The sequence below is a fragment of the Pituophis catenifer genome, unplaced genomic scaffold (assembly GCF_029215685.1).
Source record: "Pituophis catenifer annectens isolate HBS135680 unplaced genomic scaffold, rPitCat1.0.hap2 SCAF_2, whole genome shotgun sequence".
Classification (NCBI taxonomy): domain Eukaryota; kingdom Metazoa; phylum Chordata; class Lepidosauria; order Squamata; family Colubridae; genus Pituophis; species Pituophis catenifer.
The window spans coordinates 84,514,991-84,542,844 of NW_027256882.1; the positions used below are offsets into that span (position 1 = coordinate 84,514,991).

Consider the following 27,854-nt stretch of genomic DNA (forward strand, 5'->3'; position numbering starts at 1 on the left):
TAATACCACTTTATAATGCCTTGGTAAGGCCACTGAATATTGCATTCAGTTTTGGTCGTCATGATGTAAAAAAGATGTTGAGACTCTAGAAAGAGTGCAGAGAAGAGCAACAAAGATGATTAGGGGGCTGGAGGCTAAAGCATATGAAGAACGGTTGCAGGAACTGGGTATGTCTATTTTAATGAAAAAAAGGACTAGGGGAGACATGATAGCAGTGTTCCAATATCTCAGGGGTTGCCACAAAGAAGAGGGAATCAATGGGTGGAAACTAATCAAGGAGAGAAGCAATTTAGAACTAAGGAGAAATTTCCTGACAGAACAATTAATAAGTGGAACAATTTATTAAATGTAGAAGTTGTGAATGCTCCAACACTGGAAATTTTTAAGAAGATGTTGGATAACCATTTGTCTAAAGTGGTGTAGGGTTTCCTGCCTGGGCAGGGGGTTGGACTAAAAGACCTCCAAGGTCCCTTCCAACTCTTGTCATTCTATTCTATTCTATTCTAAATTAGCCGGGAAGCAGTTTTCTCATCAATTAACACCAATATTTAGTACAAAAATAACACCAAATCTTTACAACAGATGTCTTTGGTAAAGACATTGAATAGAAAAAAAAAATCCATAATTAATAATCTATTTGTTGTACAATAAAATTGGCAACTGGAAATGGGATATCTGGGTAATTTTGGACTAGCATCTGGGAGAAGTGCTCTTATAAGAGCACAACATTGATAAGCAAATAATGAGACTTGCTATATAATAAGAATATTTACTTCTTGAAGTTTTGAATATACTTAGCTCAATCTGATTTAATTAAACACTCTGGGCTTATATACAAACAGTATGGTTTGATTGTCAATATCTCTGAGGGTGGTGGGTGGTTCAAAAATGTGAAAAACAAACAAACAAACAAACATTTGTTATTTTTAATTAAATTTGTTTTTGCATATCCTGTCATTTTTGGGATCTCACCTTCCCCCCAATAAAATATAAAAATTATTCTTAGTGCTGTGCCATTGGAGTTTTGTTAGGTATTATGAACATATCAACATATAATCTTGCACATAGGATTGCATGAATACATAATACATTCAAACTTGGAATGGTATGTACTACATATATTGAAATTGAATGACAGCTGATGGCCAAAAATATAGCATGAATCTGATCTATAACTGACATTTGAAAAAGAATAAATGACTATGAGAACATGAAATGCCTCTACTGAAAGATGGCATTAATAGTTCCTCAGTGACAGTCGTGTACACAGAACTTGACCATTCATTGCATTTACTGTACATATACCAGTAATCATTACATACAGATATAAGTGTGTGTGTGTGTGTGAGAGAGAGGGGGGGGAGGGAGGGAGGGTGAGAGAGTGGGGGATAGAGGTGCTATATGTAAATCTTTAAAAAGTACAAAACTGTATGTGCCTTCTACATGCAAATATGGTAAGACAGGAACTGCCATTAATACAGCCCGTCCACAATTCTGCAAACTATATAATCCTCAGACAGCTTTAGTAGACGTAATATGTAATTCAGCCAATTCAGATACAACCAATTTAAAGTGTTTGATTTCACTGGATCAACTGCAGTATTAAGTGCCCTCCCTATTTGCAGTATGCACAGCAACATCTGATTGGATGACTTTGCTGACAGGAAAAAGAAATATGCATCTTTTCAACCAACCCTAACATCAATAAAATCATTACTTTATTCAGGTGTATATGTCACATACATTTATCATTTTGGGAGGTCACAGTTCCACAATTTTTGAGAACCATCAATTTATATACTAAGCTATTTCCTTCCTTATAATTGTAAGTGAGGTATTAAAGTAAGTTAGAACACAAGAAAAAGATGCAGTTTTCATCTACTGGAGAAGAATTCTATAATGTCAACTTCATGATTAAAGATCGAGAGACCTCACTTAGAGAGAAAAGAGAAAAAGAGAGACTTTCAACTTCTTTTTTAGCACAGCCTATACTTGGAATCCAGGAAAAAGTTCCTTATTAAATGAATTTTTAATTGTTCATTTTACTATTTATACTTTAAAATGAACGTTTCTACAATGAAAATTAAATGTGTTAAGCATTACAATGATAGAAATAATCTCCATTTTATTTCTGTAATCATTATGGTGTCATGATTTTAAAATAGTAAATTGTATATGGACATATTGAAAAACTATCTTGCTTGCTTGTACAGAAAAAGAGTAATGCATCGAAGTATGGGGCAAAACTCTCTCATTCCCTAAAAGACATTGTCCAAAATCCAAAGTTTCATAGCTACTTCCTAAAGACACAGATGAGCATCTTATATAAGAAAAACTGTCTAAGTAGATCTGATCCAAAACCTACTATTTTATTTCAACCAATTCTCAGCCACATTGTCCCTATGGATTCAGAAATGTAAACTAAGGGATGATTAATCTATTCCCCCTTATCATAGTTACATTTCAAAAAAGTTAAGAGTGAACTATAACCACAGCATTTTTCCAAAGGGATCTCTCAGTTCATGAAAACTGTCAGTTTTCAGAGATTTGTGCATCTTGAAGAATTAGTCACAGAGATACTTTGTTTTTGTTAGCTGATGGACATAGCATAAGTGAAGAGTAGATAGAGCAGTTTATAGCTTTCTCATAGGCAAAATATTTTCATTGGAGAAGAGAGGGATTGCTGTTAAACTGGCAAAGAAAATGGAGTCTTAAAAAAGCACGAGAAGAAGAAAGTTTTGGAAGACAGTTATAGAGAAATAATGTATGGCAATCAAAAATAGATCTAAACAGCCTTGGTTGTTTAAGATTTGTTGTTGGTTTTAAGGAAGAGCCAGGGGTAGAACTAGGGAGACAGAATGCTGCTCAGTATACTTAGTCTCTTTCTCATATCTACTGTAAGTAAAAAAGTAGGAATGGAATTTAAGCATAAAAATACCTACACTTGTAATTCATTGCTCTGCTAACATACTCACTTAACAAGGTATACTTTTATCAGTAGCAGGAAGAAATTTTACTTTGCCAATAGAGATATATCTTAGTAATACTCAGTCAACATTTAAGTTTTTTATTCCTCTAGGAGGAGAAAACACCCACATCAAAATTGCTTGAGCAATTGCTTCTAATTTAAGCTACTGTTGTTACCATTCAAGAAAGCAGTGGAAGGCAGAAGACCAAGAGAAGACTTTGGTTTTATCTAGTTTTTGACGAACCTTGCAAAGAAATCTTACATAAAACTGCAACTAAAAACTTGCCTTGGTTTGGTGTGGTAATAAAAAAGAAGAAAATTTTACAACTTGTGTCTGGGATTCTGAATCCTGCATTAAATCCTAGAAATCCACAAAACCCTGAGGCACTGACCAAAATTCGCTTTATCCTTTCTGTGTACAAAAGCTCCTGATAGCTCAGAAAGCATTCTGGGAAAGAAAGATATCATTAGTTACATTCTGATTTTCTTTAGGGAGAATGTGTGAGTTACTCAACTATGTGCAAACATAGTTCTTTTGCAAGATAATTAAACTGAAGTGTTTACATATTATATATGTTGTGAGATTATAATTCAAATTGTACGTCTGTTTATATTAAAGACATGTTGATTTAATTATTATTATTATAAGAGGAAAACAAATTCTATGAACTGATTTCCATAAAGTGTTTCGGAACAAAGAAATGTGATGAAAAGTATTTAAAAGATATTTAGAAACACATTTGTTCTAAAGCATCTGTTCCATTTTCTAGATGAACATAAGACTTAAGTCTTGTAAGTCTCTATATAGCTAACATAAAGCTAACTTTTTGGCATACATTTTTACTGTGAACTCACAATCTCACAATTCATTATCTCTCATTTTGTACATCTGGTATACTTTATTGCTAAATAACTTGGCTATACAACAAACATGTATTGATCAATTCATATTTACTAAATTTCTTAACAGTCTCTTTTAAATGCAAGTCTGATATTAATCTTCTACTATACAAATCTGATTATGTAATTATTTATAAGTTTGATTTGCTGTTTAGGCAGAGGAAGGAAAAGTCTGAATAAAATAGCAGAATTACCAGATTGCTCCCACCATAAATAAAGCAAGATAAATATATCTTGAAAATATATTAACTACATTTAAAGATTGCTTTCAAACAGAATTAATATCTTTTTTCATGAAATGCTCCTATTCTAACTTCAGGTGAAATCTGATATATAAAATATGAGGCCATGGCAATCAGTGCTTCTCTAACATTGGTCCACAGGACAAATCCTTACAGAGGAACACTGGTCTCCTTTTCACAGTTCATTAAATTTATAGAATAAATACAACAGTTATTGCAGCCATGATCTTATTAACAATAAATATGGGCACCCTATTATGTAGCATGTGAAGGAGTAAGCACTTCAGTTTTTTGTATTTAGATTTATGAAATAAATATATGAATGTTTATTTAATATGATTGATCTACTAATCACAGATATATGCTAGAAATTTTATCTCAGTATTGTCATCCAAGAGTAACTAACTAGTGCTTATAGAATCCTTATGGAAGTTTTATCTGTGCTCTAAATTCAATTCTGAAGGAAGGGTATGTACTAGATCAGAAATTCATAACTAACATTTGTGGGGAAAAAAGATCATATGACTTCTTACACTGTTAATAAATAGCATTTTGAGTTATACTTTAGAATGCAGATAAATCAATCTGTAAGCAAAGCTTCTTAAAGTTGCTTTATGCATCATGTTTTACAACTCTAAGAACAAAATATAACTGTAGAAAATACAGGATACTTTCCATTTCAGTGGTATGAATTTAAAATATTCCAGCATTTTGCTAGGTAAATTTATTTTCAATAGTACTTTGAGTTTTTTGTAAACTGCAAATGAAACAGCTTGACATATTATTTTTATTCACTAATATTTGCTTCATGAAATAGAGTAATGTGTCAGGAAGAAAACTGTTCTTTTAATAATTTCATGTCATGTTGGCTTATGAAAGGGCCAATCAAAGTACTGAATATTTTGCTGACATTGTTGGAAAAGTGTAGCGACTGACATATCATTTAGGCCAAAGTGATTCTTGATATCTCCTTTCAGTAAGTCAAGGCTCAGTAACAATTTCTGAAATCATGGTGGAATTTACCGACACTGAATAGATATAGTGAAAGCTGTTGATAAATGTGGCACATTTTCTGACTGAAGGGGTATGCTACTGCAAGCTACTGATCTTAACAGAAAGGCCAAGGACTGAAAGAGCCATGGAGACCAATCTCTCTTCTCACCTCTAGAGGTGGTCCCTCCAGGACAGAGATGAGGCACATTGGTGGGGGCAGTGTGGGAAAGCTTGCACTGCTGCCGCCCAGGTGGTATCTGTTCTGTGGATAAATAGAGGGCTTCAGCCTCCAGAGTTGTCAATCCAGCACCCTTCAGCACTAAATTAAAAAGAATATAAATAAATATAAAAGAATTGAGATAGATTGACAAAGCTAGGTATTTGAAACATGGACTGTACCTTGCTTTAGTGCCAGTGCTTATTTGACGTATAAAATCATTAAAATTAAAAAGCACAAACAAATGAACGAGATCCTTGCTATTTTTGCACTATGATCAATATGGTTTGCTAAACAGTATCATCCTCCATGGTGGTTTCATAAAAATACATTATTAGTTAGAATTATGAAGCATCAAATTTTTCTGTATTACTATTTTCTAGAATTTCAAATTGTTTATCAGTTACTCTGGGGACACTGTTTAAAAATAAATGATAACATTTCAGTATATGTCATAAACATATATTGAAATATATAAATATTTCTATCTGAAGCTAAAGGAATAAAAAGTGTTATTATTTTGTTTGTTTTTTAAAACGTTTTGAGGGAAATGCTGATTTATTTATTAGCTCTCCATTAAACAATTGTCTGGTCTCTGTAGAATAAAAACAGTGGGAAAACTTTTTGAGAAATCTAGCAGACACACATCCAGTATGACAATGTTACCAGTAGTTATAATATTGTTCTGCAAAATGCATACTTCTAGGTTGATACAATTAGTTTACAAGTATGACCCTGAAATAATGCAGTCACATATTTATCCCCATTATTATTATATCATCTTACATACTAATGTTAAATACTTTCCCATCCATTTATATGTAATGTTCAGTCCAATAAAGAAGGAATTGTACATGATGAAAAGAAAACAAATTACTTTTTAATTGTCCGTCAATAAAGTTCCTCTGGAAAATAAAAAGCAATTACTTTTTTAAAAAGTGGGGAATGTTACTCAGAAGTGATGCAAAAACAAAGGAACTATTACTTTCAGATTATATATCACACAGTATATATCTCTTAATAATATTATTTCAATGCAAGAAATTCATGTTTATCTCCCTCAGTTAATATGTATATACCAACTATTTACTGCCCCTATATTTAGAAGATTCAACTTTTTTGACAATTTACTTAATGGTAAATTATCAGAAGGAGTATACTGTACTACAGACCAGAGGCAATAAACTTTTTAGGAGTGGTGGAAACTTTTATAATTTTGAGATCATGTTGTAGATCCACAATCCCCAATCTTTGCTTTGTGGACCATCAGCGATAGTGGTGGCGGGGTATAGTTCTGCATGAGTGGCGGGTGAGTGTGTGCAGCTCACGCAAATAGAGATTTGCACACTTGTCTGCTGCTCACACAAGTGGAGCTGTGTGCATTTGCCTGCTCGCCCACCACTTGCGTGGCCCAGTTCCAAATGGACCATGGCCCAGTTCCAGGCTGTGGCCTGGGGCTGGGACCCCTGTTGTAAATAGTCTTGCAAAATAGTTTCTGGAAATGGAAGACTTCTGAAAAATGGCTACGATAGGAGATATAACTAACTACAAAGTAGCATTTTATCAGAAATCTACATGCTACGCCAATAACATCTCTCATAGGATGCTCCCTATCACCCATACATATATTTTGTTCTCTTTCTTTGTGCACATTTCCAAAGAAAACCCTCAGCTAAAATCTCCAGATATATTTATATTTGATGAAAGTATAAGGGTCCTGGAAATGATCTCCAATGATTTTGGAGGCTAGCATTTCACTTTGTAGCATTACATCATCTAATGTTTTATATTAAAAATTATTTTCACTATAAGTCAGGTAAAACACAGAGCATGTTGAATGCCAAGGGAGATCACATCGGGCATGTTAGTACTGTGAGGTACCAGGTTGGGAACCCAAGCTATAAGCATTTACAGAGTAAGATTTTTGTTCGTTTACTGAGTTTCTATACCAATTACAGGTAATCCTTGGCTCACAACGATTCGTTTAGTGACCGTTCAATGTTTCAATGGGAGTGAAAAAAGTGACTTATGACCGGTTTCCATATTTACAACCATTGCAAGATCTCCACAGTCACGTGATCGAAATTTGGACACTTGAAAACTGGCATGCCTTTAGGAGAGTTGAGCTGTCTCGAGGTCATGTGATTAGCATTTGTAATCTTCCCAGCCAGCTTCCAACAAACAAAATCAATGGGGGAAGCCAGATTCACTTAACAATCACATGATTTACTTTTTTTTTTTTTTAATTTATATGCCGCCCTTCTCTGGGGAATGAGGGCGGCTTACAATGCGTTAAGCAATAGCCTTCATACTTTTGTATATTTATACAAAGTCAGCTTATTGCCCCCACAAACTGGGTCCTCAATTTACCTACCTTAGAAAGGATGGAAGGCTGAGTCAACCTTGAGCCTGGTGAGATTCGAACTTACAGTAATTGCAGACAGCTGCTGTTAATCACAATGCTATCAGTCTGCTGAGCCACCAGGCCCTACTTAACAACTATCGCAAAAAAAGTCGTAAAATGGGGCAAAACTCACTTAACAAACTGCCTTGTTGTAAATCAAGAACTATCTGTAATCTCTTTTTGTACAATGTGTATTTCTGCAATTTTTTCTTTTCCAAGTATATCAATTATTGGAGAGGTGTTCTTTCTTTCTTTCTTTCTTTCTTTCTTTCTTTCTTTCTTTCTTTCTTTCTTTCTTTCTTTCTTTCTTTCTTTCTTTCTTTCTTTCTTTCTTTCTTTCTTTCTTTCTTTCTTTCAAAACAAAGTTGGAAGGGACCTTGCAGGTCTTCTAGTCCAACCCCCCTGCTCAAGCAAGAAACCCTATACCATTTCAGACAAATGGTTGTCCAATATCTTCTTAAAAACTTCCAGTGTTGGAGCACCCACAGCTTCTGAAGGCAAAACAGTGATCTGATGTCAGAAAGATATGATGTCCCCTTGCTCTGTTCTAAGAGCAGAACACCAAAATGTCCTATAGTGTCCAGGAAAACTAGGCAGAATATGGTACTGCAATCTAAAGTCACTTTCTGTGAGATGGGCTGCTATATAAATTTAATAAATAAATAAATAAAAAGCCATTATCTCAGCCATTTGTAGAACTTTGCATTACTTTATCTTAAATGCCTCATTCATACCTCTTGCACTAGGAGGTGCAGAGTTGATCATTTGAGATGGTGCAGAATGGGTAGAGCTCAGGCTTGAGGTGGAAGGACTGGCCTGGGAATAAACAAAAGCAACGTTGATAAGTAAGTTCGAATATTTATTATTAAGGAGCCTGTGATATATATGACAATATTAACAAGATGAAGGACTTGGGGAAAATAGATTATTGATTTATTTAAAGTACTTATATTGCCACCCTTATTTGTCATAATCTTGCGTGGCTCACAATTTACTTTATTGTATCTTTATCTTAATTAATAATTAATACAATTCATACCCAATATTGCAAAATATACTCACTAGCACTTTCCATGCAATGTAAACTTCAAATTATTATTTGTACACTCAGGCATATAGGACAGTACTATTTGGGCCAGCATGAAATGTTCAAATCTTCAAACAGAGTAACCTAGTATAAGAAGTTTATCTATCTACAACTCTAGAGAAGAAATAAAAAGGCAAAAGGTACACAAGACAGTTGCTTTTAGTAGCTCTGTAATATTCATTTTACTTCAGCAGGTGCAGAAACCCTTGAAGGCTCTCACAAAGGACAAATAATGAATTGTAATGTCTTTGTCATCAAGTCTGGTGCCATGAAGCCCTTAGAGAAAAGCCTTTGGAGAACTGTGGCCCCAAAGAAAGATATTTTGCTTAAGGTCTCATGGGCAAGTTCATGGCATAGACAAACTGAGACTGCTCAGTTTGTGACTCAGTCTGTTATCTATTATGCTACAACAGTAACTTACTTCTACAAGCACATTGTATATACTCTATACTTTCCTGTAAAATAATCATGAATTATATATATTGCCTGCAATGTGTTTCTAATATATTTGTGTGATACCTGCATGTGATACACATCCTCTGCATTTTCTCCAACAGAACTGTCTGTTAATATAACCATATTTCCTGTTTCACTTGATGTATGAGAAGAAAGGGAAGATGATGAGTGTCGGACCGTACCCAGCATATTCAATGGGCTAGAAAAATATACAAAGTTGCTATTAGAGAATATTTTCTTAAGCTTGTTTAATGAAGAACATTTCATACTGAAACATGCTGAACTTCAAACTCTTCAAACATTTGTACATAACATGTAGAGATAAGCATTTTTTATTTCTGCATGGGAAACAATAGCAAATTTTTAAAAAATCTACATTGTTCCTAATTGGAAATAGTTAAAACTTAGCAATATAAATAAATTCATCATACTACTCTCTTTTGGAATAAACAGCAGAAGGTGAAGGAAGGTCTAATATATTAAAACAAAGAATGGAAATATAAATATAATTCTATCCAGATACTGTCTTTTCTTTTTTTAAACTAATAATCTCTCTGTTCCAAGTTCTCATCAACTCCATCTAACCATTTTTCAATTTCCTCTCAAAAATATTAATTCCTTGTTTGTATATTATTTTTTGTAATTCAGTCTTCATTCATTTTATATGATAAAAAAGTGGGGTATTTCTTTCATACTGGTTGCCTTTGTAATTCAAATTCATCTGATGGCACCCATTAATTTATGACTCTATTCTGGTTTTATCACACACACTTAAGTAACCCACTTCCATTTCAACATGTTTTTTTTGACACACCAATTTTCACTTCTGACAGAATTATGGTTTTATACACAGCCATTTGGGGTGTTGTTGTTTTTGACAAACATCCATTCATTCCTGGCATCTGAGCACTGTTTTTCTACTTACATTTGCACATTTTAAAATTTCTTCATCCATTTTCCCATCTTTAATAAATATTCTAAATTGCACTAAATGATTTTCTTCTTTATATTTTCATCATTAATGTATAACTTGCAATCATTCAGCCTACATAATTATCTTGGTCTTCAATAACAACAATGTTCAGATATTAATAAATGTGAAAAATGATTTTTATTAAATCTGGTTGCTAATCATTATGATCTTATAATTTTGTTATATAACCTGTTAAGTCAGGTTACTACATAAATAATAAGAAATAATGATCTTTCAGTTAGCAAAAATAATCTTATAGGAAATGTAATCCCCCAATAATGAAGTTGATTTAAAAGTATGGCCTTTAATTTATTATGGTTTTGAATACTCCAAAAGTCTTGTTAATGAGACTTTTTAGTTACAAGAAGCAGGTATATTAATTATTCAATTTCATATGTTATTTAAAAAGGCAGATACAGGAAGACTCTTCTAATATAGATAAAATAATACCTGTGGCGATGCATTACTTTGATGCTCTCTGGACTCATTGGACTGTGTGATACAAGCATATTGCTACGTGGTGTGCTTGTTCCTGAGCAGGCTGGACTCAATTTTTCCAGAGTGGGTAATTCCTGTAGAGGATATTAAATGCTAGTTGTGAATGGATAAGGCAGAATATAAATATTGTTTATAAAACAGAATACAACCAATATGGCCTGTCACCAGATCTACATGTTTAGAAGATAACAAAAATGAAGTAAGATGAAGTAGCTGAAAAATTGAATTATGGTGACAAAATCATTTCCAGAATATAACAGAAAGACCATCAGTAGAGACAAAAAGTATGGAAATTCTGTACCTTAGAATATCATTGATAATGTTCTGTTTAAACTGGATTATTTCTTGGCATGGAACGACAACATGAAGATAATAATATCACAAGTTCACTGAATTAACAATGTGTGGTTAATGGAAAAGCTCTGTTGCACCATCTATTTATTTATTTATAAAAAATTTTGCTGCCCATTTTACAACAGAATCATTTCTCAATGCTGAATTTCAGTGAAACCAAAGACAAAATGATGCATATTTAAAAAAATAAAGAGTAATTATGAACTTACATGGTACAAACTAGATCGCATCATTTGAAATTGGTCAATTAATTTCTTATGGAGTGGACGCATCTCAGGATGTACAAACTTCTCATGTACTGCCAGACCTATTCCTAGGATATGTACCTATTAAAATTAAAATCACAACTTAATATTCAGTTTCAATGAGACTACAATATAATGCTTTCAATATTGCAAGCTTACTAAAATATTTAAATATTGGGGCTATTTAAATTATAATTCATGATTACTAGATATAATTTCCAGATTTTACTAGTAAGAATTGTAAATGATAGCTAAACAATAATTTATTTGCTTCTTTGGTAACTATTCTGAAACAAATCTAATAGTACAATGTTAAGACTATGAAATAATAGCAGTTTTAATTGATAGATAGCAAACATGCAGATACATATGAAAGGTATTTGATAAATTACTAGTTTTAAGGAACTATAAAACAATCTAGCATACTGTTTTTTTTTATCTGAAAAGGAAATGTGAGTTTTAGAGCATAATCTCGTTAAAAATATTTGTTCTGCAAATATGTACATTTCTATTTATACTATTGAAGATGCAAGTGGCTAATAAAGGTTAGCAAATAGCATTTAGATCTGCATTGTCCGTACTTTCTTAGTTTTCAGTTATTTTCAAATATCTGTATTTGTTTTATATATCTACTGTGTTTTCTCAAAAATATGACCCTGTCTTATATTTTTTTGAACCCCAAAATAAGTGCTTGGCCTTATTTTCGGGGATGTCTTATTACTTTGGAGCGCGTGGAGCAAGATGGGGCTCTTCTTGCTGTCTTATCTGATTTCCAGCTCTGTCTCCCTAACCCTAACCAGAGGAAATGGCGGGGACCAGCTATGCATGTGTTTAAATATTTTCGGGGACGGCTTATTTTCAGGGCGGGCTTATTTTCGGGGGGAGGGGACTTATTTTAGTGCATGTGCTCAAAAGCCCAATTGGGCTTATTATCAGGGGATGTCTTATTTTAGGGGAAACAGGATAGTACATTATGTTATACAGGTGGACATTTCTATGGTTTTTTCAGTCATTAAATTCAATGATTGTTTTAGAACATCGGTGTCAAACTGGCAGCCTACAGGCCGGATGCATCATGTGCAGGCCATGTGCACCCCGGCTCCGCAAAGGCAAAAAACGTGGTGATATGTCACATGACGCGATTGAGTTTGACACCTGTGTTTTAGAATATGAACATAAACCATATATATATATGTAGCATGTTCTGATTTTCTGTATTTTATATAGTTTGAATAAGCCTATGTTACTTTGCATAATATCAAAGGAAACAAATTTTATTACAGTATTATTTTATTTTTATTTTAAAAAGACAAGAATACCTGTTCATGCATCAGTTCTTTCAACTGTGTGATTTTTTCTGCATCTCCAGGATGAGAGGAGATATAATCCCTATCAAAAAATGCCTGGAGAAGAAAAATAATCAGTTGTACTTTGGAAATAGTCTGTTTCTTAAGAAACATAAGGAAGGACGAAAATAATCCTTGGTATCTTTATTTTCTATACAATGAAACATGGAAAGCCTCACTTGACATTCCGTGACTATTAAAACATTTTGTCACCTTTTCTGCCCATTTTATGCCGCCTATATTTTCCCCATTCTTGGATTTTGTAAATTCAAAAGCCAACACACATAAATCACTGGCAAAGGAAATTTGCTGTAGGACAATGTTAAACAATTTATTTTAAATTTCAACAGTAATACTATCAACATGCTTCTTGACAAAATCCTGAAACTTTTATATATATATTGTTTATTTCCACTGAATTAAGTAGAGTATAACTTTCTGAATATAACTTCAGAAATCATCAATATAAAAGTGTATTTTGTTGATTTTCTGCACTCAGATAATCCAGAAATAATTTTACTAATTTACATTTTAAGTAAGATTATTACTTAACAGCTTAGTAATGACTTCTTTAGCAATTGTCACTATCCTTCTCTTTAGACAACATTATCAAGATAATGACTTTCATTGTTTTATTAACAAAGCAATTTCTAAGGCAGAATTTATTTAATTTATTATAATTACACACTTTTGTCTTTTCAATGAATTTCATATTTATACAAACAATAAAATATCATGCTATGACAATTTACTTATATACATAATATAGAATCCCACAAAATAAAACAGTTACAGTTGTTTAGACTAGAAATACAGACATAAAGCTAAGCAGTGTTATAATTAATTATGAAAAATTGACACTTTCGTATATAATTAAACATTCTTATATAACAATTCTTATATAACAACATTCTTAAACATAACAATGAAATATAACTGTATTGTGAAAAGCTGCTGAAAGAATCAGAAAAGTCTGAATTTACCTCCTGATATCGTGCTATGCCACCATTCACAGCAGCATCAATAACTCCATTCAGGCACATACTGAGTAGATTGATGTTCCCATGCATTTGTTTGTGTTGATACTGACTTATTAGTGTCCTTAGCTCCTGATTTTTGTTCTCCACTACTTGAATAGCATTTTCTAATGGGCTTACTTCAACCTATAAATATACAAGCATATATCAATTATACATATACATACATACATACATACATACATACATACATACATACATATAATATATTTTATTAAAAACAATCTAATACAAACTAAACTTAAAGAAAGGGAAGAGAAATAATAAAATCAAGGGTAAGAATGCAAAGGGAAAGGAAAAAAAGAGACGAGAAAATAAGAATATAATGAAGAGAATATAAACAATGATCTATTATATCCTATCCCTTATCTATAGGCAAATTCATAAACATCATCAGTCTGGGTGTCAACAGAAAGTCCAGAAGTAATAACATATCTTGTTTTAACCTTGTTCAAATAAGCTAACTTTATATTCCTTCCTTTTTCTTCTAATAGTCTTCCATTCAGGCAAATATTGTTGTAGGATTTGATTTCTTATCCCATCACATTACAATTCTTCAAGTTTTAACAAGTGATTTTTGCAAATCCACTAAGAAAAAATCATTCAGGTCACTTTTGTGGTTTAACATTTCTATTTTCCTTATCATTTTTAAAACAATGATCAGTTTCTTTTGTATATCCAACGAGGCATCATTTTCTCAGTCTTTCTTTGTAAATCAACTTTCAGTACCATTTCTTGTCAGATAAAATTTGTTCCACATCAATCACTTCTTTATTAACATCTTTTGGACATAATCCATCCATAGACATCATAACTGATACGGTTGATATTATGGCTGCTAATTGTGGGGTCCATTCTTCAAGTCTTCTTTAATAGTTTGAATGTTATAAGGTTTTTCATCATTTTATAGGTCGTAGTTAATTAACATCAAGATAGACGGGTGTTTTTTCCTTCTGCCTAGAATCTTTAGTCTCATCTAGGGTCATTTTTAAAATCATAAAATAAGTTATCTTTATGTCTTGCAAAAACCAAAACAGATCTATTTCCAGAGAAAAGCTTCTTTTTATTAATTCTAAAATCTTACTATAAAAGTTTCTATATTCCAAATTTATCTGAATTCTTAATCTGTTTATAATTTTCAAAGATCAAGATTTTATTCAGCTTTTTGCTGTTTACTTCAATTTTTTTAAAACTCACATGATATTTTCAAACTTATCATTCTCAGTGTCTCTAATAGCTTAAAAGTAGATAATAAGCAATTTACAAAGTGAGTTTAGAAAACTTAGTGTCCTTTAAAAGGCACCAATTGCAACTGTAAGCATGGAGACATCTTCAATGGACCACTTCTCTCCTGGGAGCCCTTCTATTAAATTAGCGTTAATTATGTGAAACATTTATTTGTTACAACAAGCACATTTAACATGTTATTTTATCCATTAGATAAAAAATTACCCACTCTTTCACTTTATGTTATACCTTAACAAAAACAAAAAGAAAACATTACCAATTCTCGTCTTTCCACTTCAAACCACCGAGAGATTCCAGGTAAACTGTGAGTCAGGGTTAGAGTGGTACGTTCAATCCACAAGCTCTACGAAGGAAAATATAATATAGGAAATGAAAAACAAAATGTGCCTTATTTTATTTGCCTATTTGCAAGTCTTATAGACTGCTCCAATGTAACATACAAATAATCAATGAAAATAGTAATTAAAATGAATTCCTCTGGAACAGGGGTTGTTTATAAAACATTAATGATAATAAAAAAGCTCAATCCCATGACTGTGAAACAGAATAGCCTTCCTGGCTGTAGAGGAATATGGAGATAACCTTGAAGGACCTACATAAGAATCATCAACTTAGCTCTGGAAAGGAAGAGGGGATGATAAGGAAATTCAAGAAAATCATACCTTGATTCTGTTTTGTATCAGTATGGACAGAGGGAAATTTTGATAAGCTTATAAGAGTCTGTTACTTATATACATGCTTATTTATCCTATTTCTAAACCACTTATCTTCCTCAGAGAGATATTGTACTATACTATACAACAACATAGTTCCAGTATCAGGTTTTCACTAAAGGTGGGGCAAGGAGGAGGCAATTACACATGAGGGGAGGGACTATTCCAGAGAAGAGAAAGTGACTGGAAAAGTATATTTATAAGACTCCTGAAGGTGAAAAGTCTTTAATTGAGTGAATGAGTGATCTTACTGTGTAGGCAAACATCCAGTAAAATGGGGCCAAGCAATGATATCTTAAGGAGAGGTGCATCATCACCTCTTTCGAAGTACATGATAATATAATGTACCCTCTCTCATAGAATGATTTTACCCTTTCCCCCACTGAACTTTCTATAATCTCCTTGGCAGTTTTCACCAACTAGAAGGGACACACATCCAGATCAAAGGTGGTTGGGTTGCAAAGGACCAGATCACATGCAGAATCAAATTCACCTCAGATAACACCCAAGGATTCACTAATCTCCTCTGAAGCTGCTCAGCTGGCATCAAGCTCCAAATGAATCTGAACAACTATGTCCTTCAGATGCCTAAAATAATGTTCACAGTGGCCCCTTGTATGATCTTCCTCCTTGTTCTTACCCAGTTGGATTTTTGTCACTTTGGAAAGAGCTGCTGATTAGCAGTTTGTGGATGCAATAGTCAAGTGAAGAAATGTCAACACTTTGCCATTCTCATCACTGTGGTGCAGACCTGGATATGGGCTCTTACCCATGCTTGCTCATATTCTCTTTTTTGTTTTGCTCTAGTAAAACACTAGGTTTTTTTTCAGTTTGTTTCATTTCATGGAACTCCTCAGAAAAGCAAGAACCTCCTCCTGTCCTCCAAGTCTGCAAATGCAATTTTGTTCAAGGACACTCCCACTTCCCTATTTCAGCAGGAAGTTCAGGCCTTGGCTTCTGAAGGACCCTCTAGAAACTATATAGTTCCATTAGCTCCCTCAGTCAGATTAACCGAATTTGCAAAAACTTGTATTTTTAGTCTGTTTAGCACAGTGCTATGCGTGCCTAAACAGAATTATGTCTTACAGAGCTCAACAAGGTTTAGTCTTGCACCTGTTGAGCTGCTTTACAAGTTCTACTTTTATATCATAAAACTGCAATCAAATATTCAAAAATTTCAGTTGCTATTGTTTTTGCCAACATTCAAATTGCTTAACACTTTCTTTGAGGATAGCAATAATTCTATGAGCTCTTACATGTATCTAAAAGTTCCTCAATATATTTTTCATAAAAACAATGTTAATGTGTTAGGAAGAATTAGAACCTTAAATTCATTTTCCTTGTCTTTGGGGCCCTTGTGAAAAGGCCTGTCATAGCGGAATTTCCTGATGTTGTTAACTCGATAAAAGCTCTTTATGCGATCAGGGACACGATCCATATGTAGTACATCAATATTGTCTGGAATTGGAGTCACCGCATAGATTTGCAAGTCTTATTACAGAGTCCAGTCAAAGAAAAAAAACTACACACAATACGAAAGAATACAGATTAGCCTTACACACTGCATAATAACATTACAGATCTTTATTATTTTTAAAACACACACACACACAATCCGAATCTCATACAGCATAGAAACTACAATGTGAATCTGTGCAATTTTGGCAGCTATGGCATCCAATGCAGGGGTGGGTTCTACTTACCTTTACTACTGGTTCTCATTGCGCCTGTGGCTGCTCTTCTGCACATGCGCAGAAGCTTCTGCGCATATCACTTATGATGATGTCCAGGTCAGTGGGCGGAGCCTCCCGTCGGTTTTACTACCGGTTCTTGTGAACCGGTCCGAACCAGGGGCAACCCACCACTGATCCTATCACATAAACTTGCGAACATCATATAGTTCTGAACCTGTTCCTCCAAACGAAAGCATTGAAAGTGAGATGACATGTACTATCAGTTTTATTTCCTTCCCACTTCTACTTGCATCTTCATCTGTTATAAAATACTATTGCATGAGCATTTTTTAAAATGCTTATTTTAAAAAGGAAACCTTGTTCAATAATTTTCAATTTCTGTCATGTTCTTAAAAGCTCTTCTGATCCCTAATTTGTTTTAAATTTAGCACTAACAAAACAAATACTCATTTTCACTTTTTCAATATTTTTCATAAGGAAACCACAGTTTAAATCAACATTATCACAGCATTTAATCCATTTTTACCTGGACACCTAAGCATATACATTCATTTCAAGTTTGCAAAGGGATTTGTAATAGAACTTTATATTAGAATTTGCATTAAAACTTTGATTTTTATTTCGCTGTGCTATGTAAATTTTCTGTTTTTATTTCTCTGTAAAAGAGGTATAATTACGATATTTCAGCCATTTATGCCTATTTTAGATTATGCATTATTTAATTTTTGGTTTGAATTTTTTGTGATCTGGAATTAAAAACTGCAATTCTTCCTCAATCTCTATAGTCAGTTCTGTATCTTTTGTTTCATCAAAGTTTAAGGTCACATTTAGTTTCATTTCAATTTATTAAATTTAGTTCCCAAATTTTGCTTTTTAACAACAACACTATCCAATAAATTTATAACCAAGGCCTCTCAGATATATATATGTATATTAAGTGTTTTTCTATCGAGGCACCTGGTCTACCCCAACATGTGGGAGGGAGCATACTGTATCCCTTTCGCCTTTCAGCTCCAATCCAGGAGCCTTCAAGCAGTCGCATTGACGACAAACCATTTTTATACCAAATTTATATTTCGCTGATAAAGAAATAAGTGCATGCTTTATTCTGTTTTTAAGCATTCCCCCTTCCCCTATTGCAGTTAGGTTTTAACTGTCTGTAAGCAGACAATGAAAAATATTAAAATTACTATAAATGTGTTCTAATTCTGAAATATTTTTAATTTTGCAGCAACTTTGGTAATGATTCTAAAACATTAATCAAGGATACACTGGGCATCACACTGCAATATGCTATCATCTGGGTGATTTGGATGTTGCATTGCAATGGCTTGTGGAAATTCACTAAGCATTCTTTGTTGGAAGGTCTCTAATCTCTCATAGTCATGGCCTCGACAAACATACTCTTTATTCTGTAAGGAGAAGAAAGCAACATAAAATTGAAATATCACTGAATTGTTCCCTTAGCCTCCTCACTTTTATTTATCAACCAGACTAAATAAGAATAAGACAGTTTAAACAATTTTATGAAGTGGAAAGAAGAAAGGGGCAAACCATGCATCCAGAGAAGGCATGTTTCAGAGTACGGTCCTAGTACAGGTAGCCCTTGTGTTACGGCTGTACGGTCATAATATTAAGTGAATCACGTAAATGAATGAGCCCCCCCCTTAAATCTTGCCTACACATGCTTTCATCCTCTTTGGAAAAGCCTTTTTGCATGGAGGATGGAGACCTGCAGGGACGCAAAACTATCGTGCTCCTGCAAGCTTCAGCCCTCTTTGAAAAAGCCTTTTTTGCACAGAGGATGGAATTGTATATAAGAACACAAGATCTATCTTGAGGTCTGCAGGGACGGAAGCATTTCCAAAGTGGAAAATAGATAGAGCTTGCATCCCTGCAGGCCTCCATCCTGAGCAAAAAGGCTTTTCTAAAGAGGATGGAAGCATGTGTAACAACATGAGATCTAAGGAAAACAGTTTCGCCAGTGTCTGAAAAAAAGGCCACTTTTCTGCCATATGGCCCAGACTATTCTCCTTTCCTACACCAACATCTTGAGGTCTAGAGATCTTTGAAAGGTAAGTGAGTTATCAGTGACAGGGTGGGGAGAAGCAGATGGAACCTGGTGGGCTAGCAAAGCAGACCCAGTACCTGTGGGTGTGAGCAGGGCAAGATTGGAGGGGAAATAGGCAGGGGACCTATTGCAGCATCTCTGGTTGGTTGTAAGGGTAAATGACTGCCGTACTGCTACAATATAGGTAACTGCAGGACTAGATCATAAGTACTTTTGAGTGTGTGTGTCATAACTTTGAACTGTCGCTAAGTGAATTGTCGTAACTTGAGGATTACCTGTAGTGAGAAGTTGTGCAATGTCGTCCATAGTGGACGCTTTATATAGTGCAGGCACAGAATTCTTAGTAGAATCTCTTTGTATGTTCAGACCAGATAGGTAGATTCAATTTTAGTAACCTAGTACCTGATGTATTCCAGCGTTATGTAATATAAGTGACAACTAGCACTTTGAAACTCACTAACAATCATAACTAACTTTAAATTTGGTGTATTCTGCTAGATTTTGTACCAGTTGCACCTTTCGAGTCATCTTGGGAGGCAGCCGCATATGAAATAGTTCACAGTAATCCAATTTCATGGTGGTTAAGACATGAACTACCACTATCAGAGCATCTTAATAATAATAATAATAATAATAATAATAATAATAATAATAATAATAATAATAATAATAATAATAATAATAATATTTCTATACCGCCCTTCTCCCAAAGGACTCAGGGCGGTGTACAGCCTATTTAAAAACAGAATAGACATCAATTTAAAATAATTTAAAAATATTAAATAAATTTGGCTTAATTTAAAACCCCAAAAGTTTAAAACATCCAATATAAAATTATGTTGCTAACCCAGCCTGGTGGAACAATAGGGTCTTGAGTGCGCAGCGAAATACCCGGAGGTCAGAAATCTTACGAATTTCTGGGGGCAGTTCATTCCACAGGGCTGATGACATAACTGGCAAATCTGTTACAACTGGGCAAAGGCTAAACAAAGGACACCAGATAATCAATCAACTGTTTTAGAGGGAGAAAAATTCCATCCAAGATAATTGCAAGGACTAATGTTTCCAAATTTCCTGAATATTTATTAATACAACTCAACCCAGGTAGTATTTTGTCTGGGCCTATTTCATTCCATCTAGTCTTTAACAGCTTCCAAATTTTAGTTCAAGATTTCTACAACCTAGGATGGTAATATATAAATGGATGTCATTAGAGTACTCATAGAATCATAGTATCATAGGGTTGGAAAGGACTTTGGAAGTCTTCATGTCCAGGAAGTCCTGGATAGGAATCTTCTCAGCACCCCAGACAAATGGCTACTCAAACTCTGAATCCAGAACTGAAGTCAAATAGACTGTTCCATTGCTTAATAGTTCTGGTGACACCTTACTGTAGACCAATGGTAGTGATCACTGATAGTGCCTTTCATGTGCATGATAAATAATTACTAGGGAGAGCAGTGAACCCTGTGGAGCCCCCTGCTCAGATAGGAGAGAATCACTATTATATAGTGCAATATCCAACCTTTGCAGATAATCCAAACAGTTGACAGTATCAAACACTGCAGAGAGTCTGATAAGACTGAAACGGACTTACTCTCTGTCAGGGTTCCTGAAACTCTCACCAATTAGGTCTTAGTGAAAGTCATCCTCCACCACCACCAACATTTTTGTCCCTTTTTTTTACTGGGCCTGAATTCCAACTGGTACAGATTCAAATAAGCCATTTCCTTTAGGATTCTTTATAGCTGATTTATCCCTTCATGGATTACTGCCTTGTCGTGGTGAAGGGGCTTGCATAGCTCAATGAAGCTATGAGCTATGCCGTGCAGGGCCACCCAAGATGGACAGGTCATAGCAAAGAGTTCTGACAAAATGTGATCCATTGGAGAAAGAAATGGCAACCCACTCCAGTATCTTTGCCATGAAAACCCCATGGACAGTACCAAAAGGAAAAGAGATATGATGCCAGAAGATGAGCCCCTCAGGTCAGAAGGTGTCCAATATGCTACTGGGGAAGAGCAGAGGGCTAGTACTAGTAGCGCCAGAAAGAGTGAAGCGACTGGGCCAAAGCCGAAAGGATGCTCAACTGTGGATACATCTGGTGGTGAACGGAAAGTCCGATTCTGTAAAGATTTTCTCTCCATAGGAACCTTCATAAGATCCATGAATCAAGGCAAGCTGGACATGGTCATACAAGAGATGACAAGACTGAACATCAACATCTTAGGAATCAGCGAACTATAATGGACAGGAATGGGTGAATTTAATTCAGATGACCATCAGGTATACTACTGCGGGCAAGAATCCCTCAGAAGAAATGGAGTAGCCTTCATAATCAATAAAAGAGTAGAAAAAGCAATACTGGGATACAATCCCCAAAATGATAGAATGATTTCAGTTCGAATCCAAGGCAAACCATTCAGTATCACAGTAATCCAAGTCTATGTCCGAACCACTGGTGCTGAAGAGGATGAAACAGTTCTATGAAGCTCTACAGCACCTTATAGAATTAACACCAAAAAATGATGTCCTTATCATTATGGGGGATTGGATTGCTAAAGCAGGAAGCCAAAAGATAACCGGAATAACAGGCAAGTTTGGCCTTGGAGTACAAAATGAAGCAGGGCACAAGCTGATAGAATTTTGTCAAGAGAATATGATGGGCATAGCAACCACTCTTTTCCAACAACCAAAGAGACGACTCTACACATGGACATCACCAGACGGTCAACACAGAAATCAGACTGTCTATGTGCTCTGCAGCCAAAGATGGAGAAGCTCTATACAGTCAGTAAAAACAAGACCAGAAGCTGACTGGTTCAGATCATGAGCTTCTCGTTACAAAATTTAGGCTTAAATTGAAGAAAGTAGGGAAAAGCACTAGGCCACTCAGGTATGAACTAAATCAGTATATACAGAATATACAGTAGAGGTGACAAATAGATTTAAGGAATTAGATCTGATAGACAGAGTGCTTGAAGAACTATGAGCGGAGGTTCGAAACATTGTACAAGAAGTAGCAACTAAAATCATTCCTAAGAAAAAGAAATGCAAGAAAGGAAAATGGCTGTCTGAGGAAACTGCAAATAGCTGAGGAAAGAAAGGAAGCGAAAGGCAAGGGAGAAAGAGAAAGATACACCCAATTGAATGCAGAATTCCAGAGAATAGCTAGAAGAGATAAGAATACCTTCTTAAATGAACAGTGCAAAGAAATAGAATAAAACAATAGAATAGGGAGGACCAGAGATCTCTTCAAGAAAATTGGAGATATGAAGGGAACATTTCATGCAAAAATGGGCATGATAAAGGATCAAAATGGCAGGGACCTAACAGAGGCAGAAGAGATTAAGAAAAGGTGGCAAAATTACACAGAAGAACTATACAAGAACGAGCTTAACGTCCCTGATAACCATGATGGGGTGGTCACTGACCTTGAGCCAGACATCCTAGAATGCAAAATCAAATGGGACTTAGGACATCTAAGCAACAACAAAGCTAGTGGAGGTGACAGTATTCCAGCTGAGCTATTCAAAATCTTAAAAAGACGATGCAGTAAAAGTGCTACGCTCAATTTGCCAGCAAATTTGGAAGACTCAACAGTGGCCACAGGATTGGAAAAGGTCAGTTTACATTCCAATTCCAAAGAAAGGCAATGCCAAAGAATGTTCAAACTATCACACCATTGCACTCATTTCACATGCTAGTAAAGTTATGGTTAAAATCCTACAAGCTAGGCTCCAGCAGTATGTGGATCGAGAACTACCAGAAGTACAGGCAGGATTTCGAAGAGGCAGAGGAACTAGAGATCAAATTGCCAACATACGCTGGATCATGGAGAAAGCTAGGGAATTCCAGACGAACATCTACTTCTGCTTCATTGACTATGCTAAAGCCTTTGATTGTGTGGATTACAACAAATTGTGGCAAGTTCTTAAAGAAATGGGAGTACCAGACCATCTTATTTGTCTCTTGAGAAACCTATATGCGGGTCAAGAAGCAACAATGAGAACTGGAGAGGGAACTACTGATTGGTTCAAAATTGGGAAAGGAGTCCGGCAAGGCTATATACTGTCATCCTGCAGTATACAGGATATCCTGCATATAAGTTAAATACTGCCTATTTAACTTATATGCAGAGCACATCATGAGAAAGGCGGGGCTAGATGAATCAAAAGTTGAAATTAAGATTGCTGGGAGAAATATCAACCTCAGATATGCAGATGATACCACTCTAATGGCAGAAAACAAAGAGGAACTAAAGAGCCTCTTGATGCAGGTGAAGAAGAGTACAAAGGCTGGCTTGAAACTCAATATTAAGAAAACTAAGATCATGGCATCCAGCCCTCTCAATTCCTGGCAAATAGATGGGAAAGAAATGGAGGTAGTGACAGATTTTATTTTCCTGGGCTCCAAGATCACCGCAGATGGGACTGCAGCCAAGAAATTAAAAGATGCTTGCTCCTGGGGAGGAAAGCTATGGCAAATCTAGACAGCATACTAAAAAGCAGAGACATCACCCTGTAAACAAAAGTACGTATAGTCAAGGCTATGGTTTTCCAGTTGCAATGTATGGCTGTGAAAGTTGGACCATAAGGAAGGCTGAGTACCAAAGAATTGAGGCCTTTGAACTATGGTGCTGGAGAAGATTCCTGCGAGTCCCTTGGACTGTAAGGCGATCAAACCGGTCAATCCTAGAGGAGATCAACTCTGGCTACTCTTTAGAAGGCCAAATCCTGAAGATGAAACTCAAGTACTTTGGCCACCTAATGAGAAGAAAGGACTCACTGGAGAAGAACCTAATGCTGGGAAAGATTGAAGGCAAAAGAAGAAAGGGACGACAGAGAAGGAGGTGGCTGGATGGAGTCACGGAAGCAGTCGGCGTGAGCTTAAATGGTCTCCAGAGGATGGTAGAGGACAGGAAGGCCTGGAGGAACGTTGTCCATGGGGTCGCGATGGGTCGGACACAACTTCACAACTAACAACAACAACAACAACAACTCCCTCCGCCGCAGGGAGACGGAACCGACCAGATGGTTCCGTCCCAGGCGCCTGATGGACCCCGAAAGGAGCTTGGGCCGTTTCCTGAGACTCTGGCACAAGACTCGACTGAGGAGCTGGTGGCTGCATGGGAGAGCGCGGCCGCCAGAGCTTTGGACCGTGTCGTGCTGTTGCAGCCTCTGACCCGATGCCGATCTCAATTGGCTCCTTGGTTCTCTGAGGAGCTGAGAGAGATGAAGCGTCGGAAAAGACGCCTAGAGAGCATTTGGAGGGCTAGTCAATCCGATTCCGACCGGACACAGGTCTTATATCAAGACCTACCTAGTGGCGATAAAAGCGGCAAAATCTAACCATTTTTCCGCTCTTATCGCATCTGCAGAGAACCGCCCAGCCACCCTGTTCATGGTGACTCACTCCCTTCTTCAGGGGGGAGTGCGGGAAGATCCCTTGCAGGGTCGTGCTGAGGATTTTGTGCAATTCCTCCATGATAAAGTCGCTCGGATTCGGGATGGCTTGGACTCTGATTGGATGAGTCCAGGGGAGGAGACAAGGGTAGGTCTTGAGAATGTTATCTGGGAGGAGTTTGATCCTGTGGCTCCCGAGGATGTGGACAGGGTTCTGGGTAAGATAAGTGCCGCCACGTGTTTATTGGACCCGTGTCCCTCCTGGTTGGTACTGGCCTCCCGGGAGGTTACACGAGGCTGGCTCCAGGGGATTATAAGTGCTTCTCTGAGTGAAGATGCCTTTCCCGCCGCCTTGAAAGAGGCAGTGGTGAGGCCCCTCCTCAAGAAGCCTTCCCTGGACCCGGCTGAATTAGCTAACTACCGTCTGGTCTCCAACCTTCGTTTTGTGGCGAAGGTTGTTGAGAGCGTGGTGGCATGAGAGCTTCCCTGGCACCTGGATGAAGCTATCTATCTGGACCCATGCCAGTCGGGCTTCAGGCAGGGGTACAGCACAGAAACGGCATTGGTCGCGTTGGTGGATGATCTCTGGAGGGCTCGGGACAGGGGTTGCTCCTCTGTCCTGGTCCTATTAGATATCTCAGCGGCTTTTGATACCATCAACCATGGTATCATGCTGCAGCAGTTGAGGGGGTTAGGAATAGGGGGCACTGTTTTGCGGTGGTTCTCCTCCTTCCTCTCCGACCGCTCGCAGTTTGTGTTGGCAGGGGGGCAGAGGTCGACCTTGAGGCGCCTCGCATGGGGAGTGCCGCAAGGGTCGGTCCTCTCGCCCCTTCTGTTCAACATTTATGTGAAGCCGCTGGGCGAGATCATCCGTGGTTTTGGGGTGAGAGTCCATCAGTACTCTGATGACATTCAGCTGTACATCTCCACCCCAGACCACCCCAACGATGCCCTTGATGTGAGGTCTCGCTGCCTGGAGGCCGTGTGGGTCTGGATGGGGAGAAACAGGCTCAGACTCAACCCTTCTAAGACCGAGTGGCTGTGGCTTCCGGCGCCCCGATATAGTCAGCAGGTGCCATCGCTGACTATTGGGGGTGAATCTTTGCCCCCCACAGAGAGGTCTCGCAATCTTGGTGTCCTCCTGGACACACGGCTGTCTTTTGAAGAACATATGATGGCCGTGGCCAGGGGGGCCTTTTATCAGGTTCGCCTGATTCGCCAGTTGCAGCCCTTTCACTCACGCCCTTGTCACCTCCCGGCTAGATTATTGTAATGCTCTCTACATGGGGCTCCCCTTGAAGAGCACTCGGAGGCTCCAACTGGTCCAGAATGCGGCCGCGCGGGTGGTTATGGGCGCAACTCATTGTGCCCATGTGACACCCCTCCTGCGCAAGCTGCACTGGCTCCCAGTGGTCTTCCGAGTGCGATTCAAGGTGCTGGTCACCACCTTTAAAGCGCTCCATGGCATAGGACCCAGGTACCTTCGAGACCAACTTCTGCCACCAATAGCCTCCCACCGGCCAGTTCGCTCTCACAGAGAGGGTCTCCTCAGGGTGCCATCGGCCAAGTTATGTCGGCTGGCGGCACCCAGGGGGAGGGCCTTCTCTGTGGGAGCCCCAGCCCTGTGGAATGAACTGCCCCCGGAAATGCGTAAGATCTCCGACCTCCGGGTATTTCGCTGTGCACTCAAGACCCTGTTGTTCCGCCAGGCCGGGCTATCAACATAATAATTTTAAATTGGGTGTTTTAAATTTCTAGGGTTTTAAATTGAGCCGAATTATTTAATAATTTTAAATAATTTTAATTGATGTTTGTTTTGTGCTTTTAATAGGCTGTACACCGCCCTGAGTCCTTCGGGAGAAGGGGGGTATAGAAATAAAATTATTTATTTATTTATTATTTATTTAACAACAACATAGCTGATTTCCCACATTATTCCCAACAATCTTTCATAAAAAGAGAAGGTTGGAGACAAAGTAAAATTTGTTCAGGAAAAGCTTCTTCAGAAGGTGACCACCTCCTTGTTCAAAGCTGTGTCTTCAAGTCTTCCCTCAAAGCAAGAATGGCTGATATCCTGGATTCAACCACTCACACCCACTAACCACCAAAAGGAACTAGGAGTAGCATCAGTTTGGCCAACATGTAGTGAGAATCTACAATTTCAATAATAATAATAATAATCCCAGATGCTTCCTTTCTTGAAAATGAACTTTAACAAAAGCTTGGTCATATTCATATCTGGTTTTCCATTACTGTCACTCTAAATATGTTTTTAGTCATTTTATCTCAGGGGCTATGATTATGAAGTGGCCAAATGTGGACAATCATATCCAGCATCTTTTTAATGTCTGAATTCCAGAGATTCAGAGGACATAAAATAGAACTGCCCACCAAATTGTAAGGAAACTACCAAAGGCCTGTTGTTCATGCAAAGTTCAGGTGTCCATGACCCTCAGTTTAACAAGGAACTGGTTTGACTATGGCAAAGGAAAGGTATCAGTGTTACTTATTTTCAGATCACATTTCGTCTTCTCTAAATTAAAGACCGTCTCTAGCATGTGTCTTCCCACATGTGTTGCGAACACTATTACTTGTGACACCTCCATGGTTGTCATTGGGGCTATCAGGTCATAAATGAACTGGAACCCTCCTTCAGTAAAATCCATCTGAAGATTTTATAGAATAATAAAATCATGCAGTTGGAGGGAATGCTTAGACCATCCAATGCAAACTACAGTTTAAGACAGGAATCAAAAACATCCTTGACAAATGTCTGTCCACTCTGCTTGAAGAGTTCCAGTAAAAGTGAACTCACAATCTCTTAGATAAATAGTCCTGTAGTTTACCTGCTGTTACAGTTAGCATTTTTTCTAATATTCAAAAAAACTCTTGAAATTTAAATTCATTATTCTGTATCCTGCATTCTGAGCCAATAGAAAACAAGTCAAGATTTACTTCTTGTGACTATATATATATTAATTTATTATGTGCCATCAAGCTGTT

The 27,854-nt window shown here is 36.8% G+C and overlaps 1 protein-coding gene across 1 annotated transcript in view; it reads right to left on the bottom strand.

Annotated features, from left to right (window-relative positions):
* Positions 1-27,854, bottom strand: part of DOCK3 (dedicator of cytokinesis 3) — a 180,406-nt gene that overhangs the window by 11,518 nt on the left and 141,034 nt on the right. Inside the window, exons 43-52 of the mRNA XM_070934373.1 lie at positions 18,646-18,787; positions 17,006-17,172; positions 15,225-15,311; positions 13,667-13,846; positions 12,657-12,740; positions 11,302-11,418; positions 10,691-10,812; positions 9,331-9,466; positions 8,459-8,540; positions 5,273-5,422 (exon numbers count right to left, since the gene is read on the bottom strand). Coding sequence (XP_070790474.1) covers positions 5,273-5,422; positions 8,459-8,540; positions 9,331-9,466; positions 10,691-10,812; positions 11,302-11,418; positions 12,657-12,740; positions 13,667-13,846; positions 15,225-15,311; positions 17,006-17,172; positions 18,646-18,787 — 1,267 coding nt within the window. The remainder of the gene's footprint in view (positions 1-5,272; positions 5,423-8,458; positions 8,541-9,330; positions 9,467-10,690; positions 10,813-11,301; positions 11,419-12,656; positions 12,741-13,666; positions 13,847-15,224; positions 15,312-17,005; positions 17,173-18,645; positions 18,788-27,854) is intronic.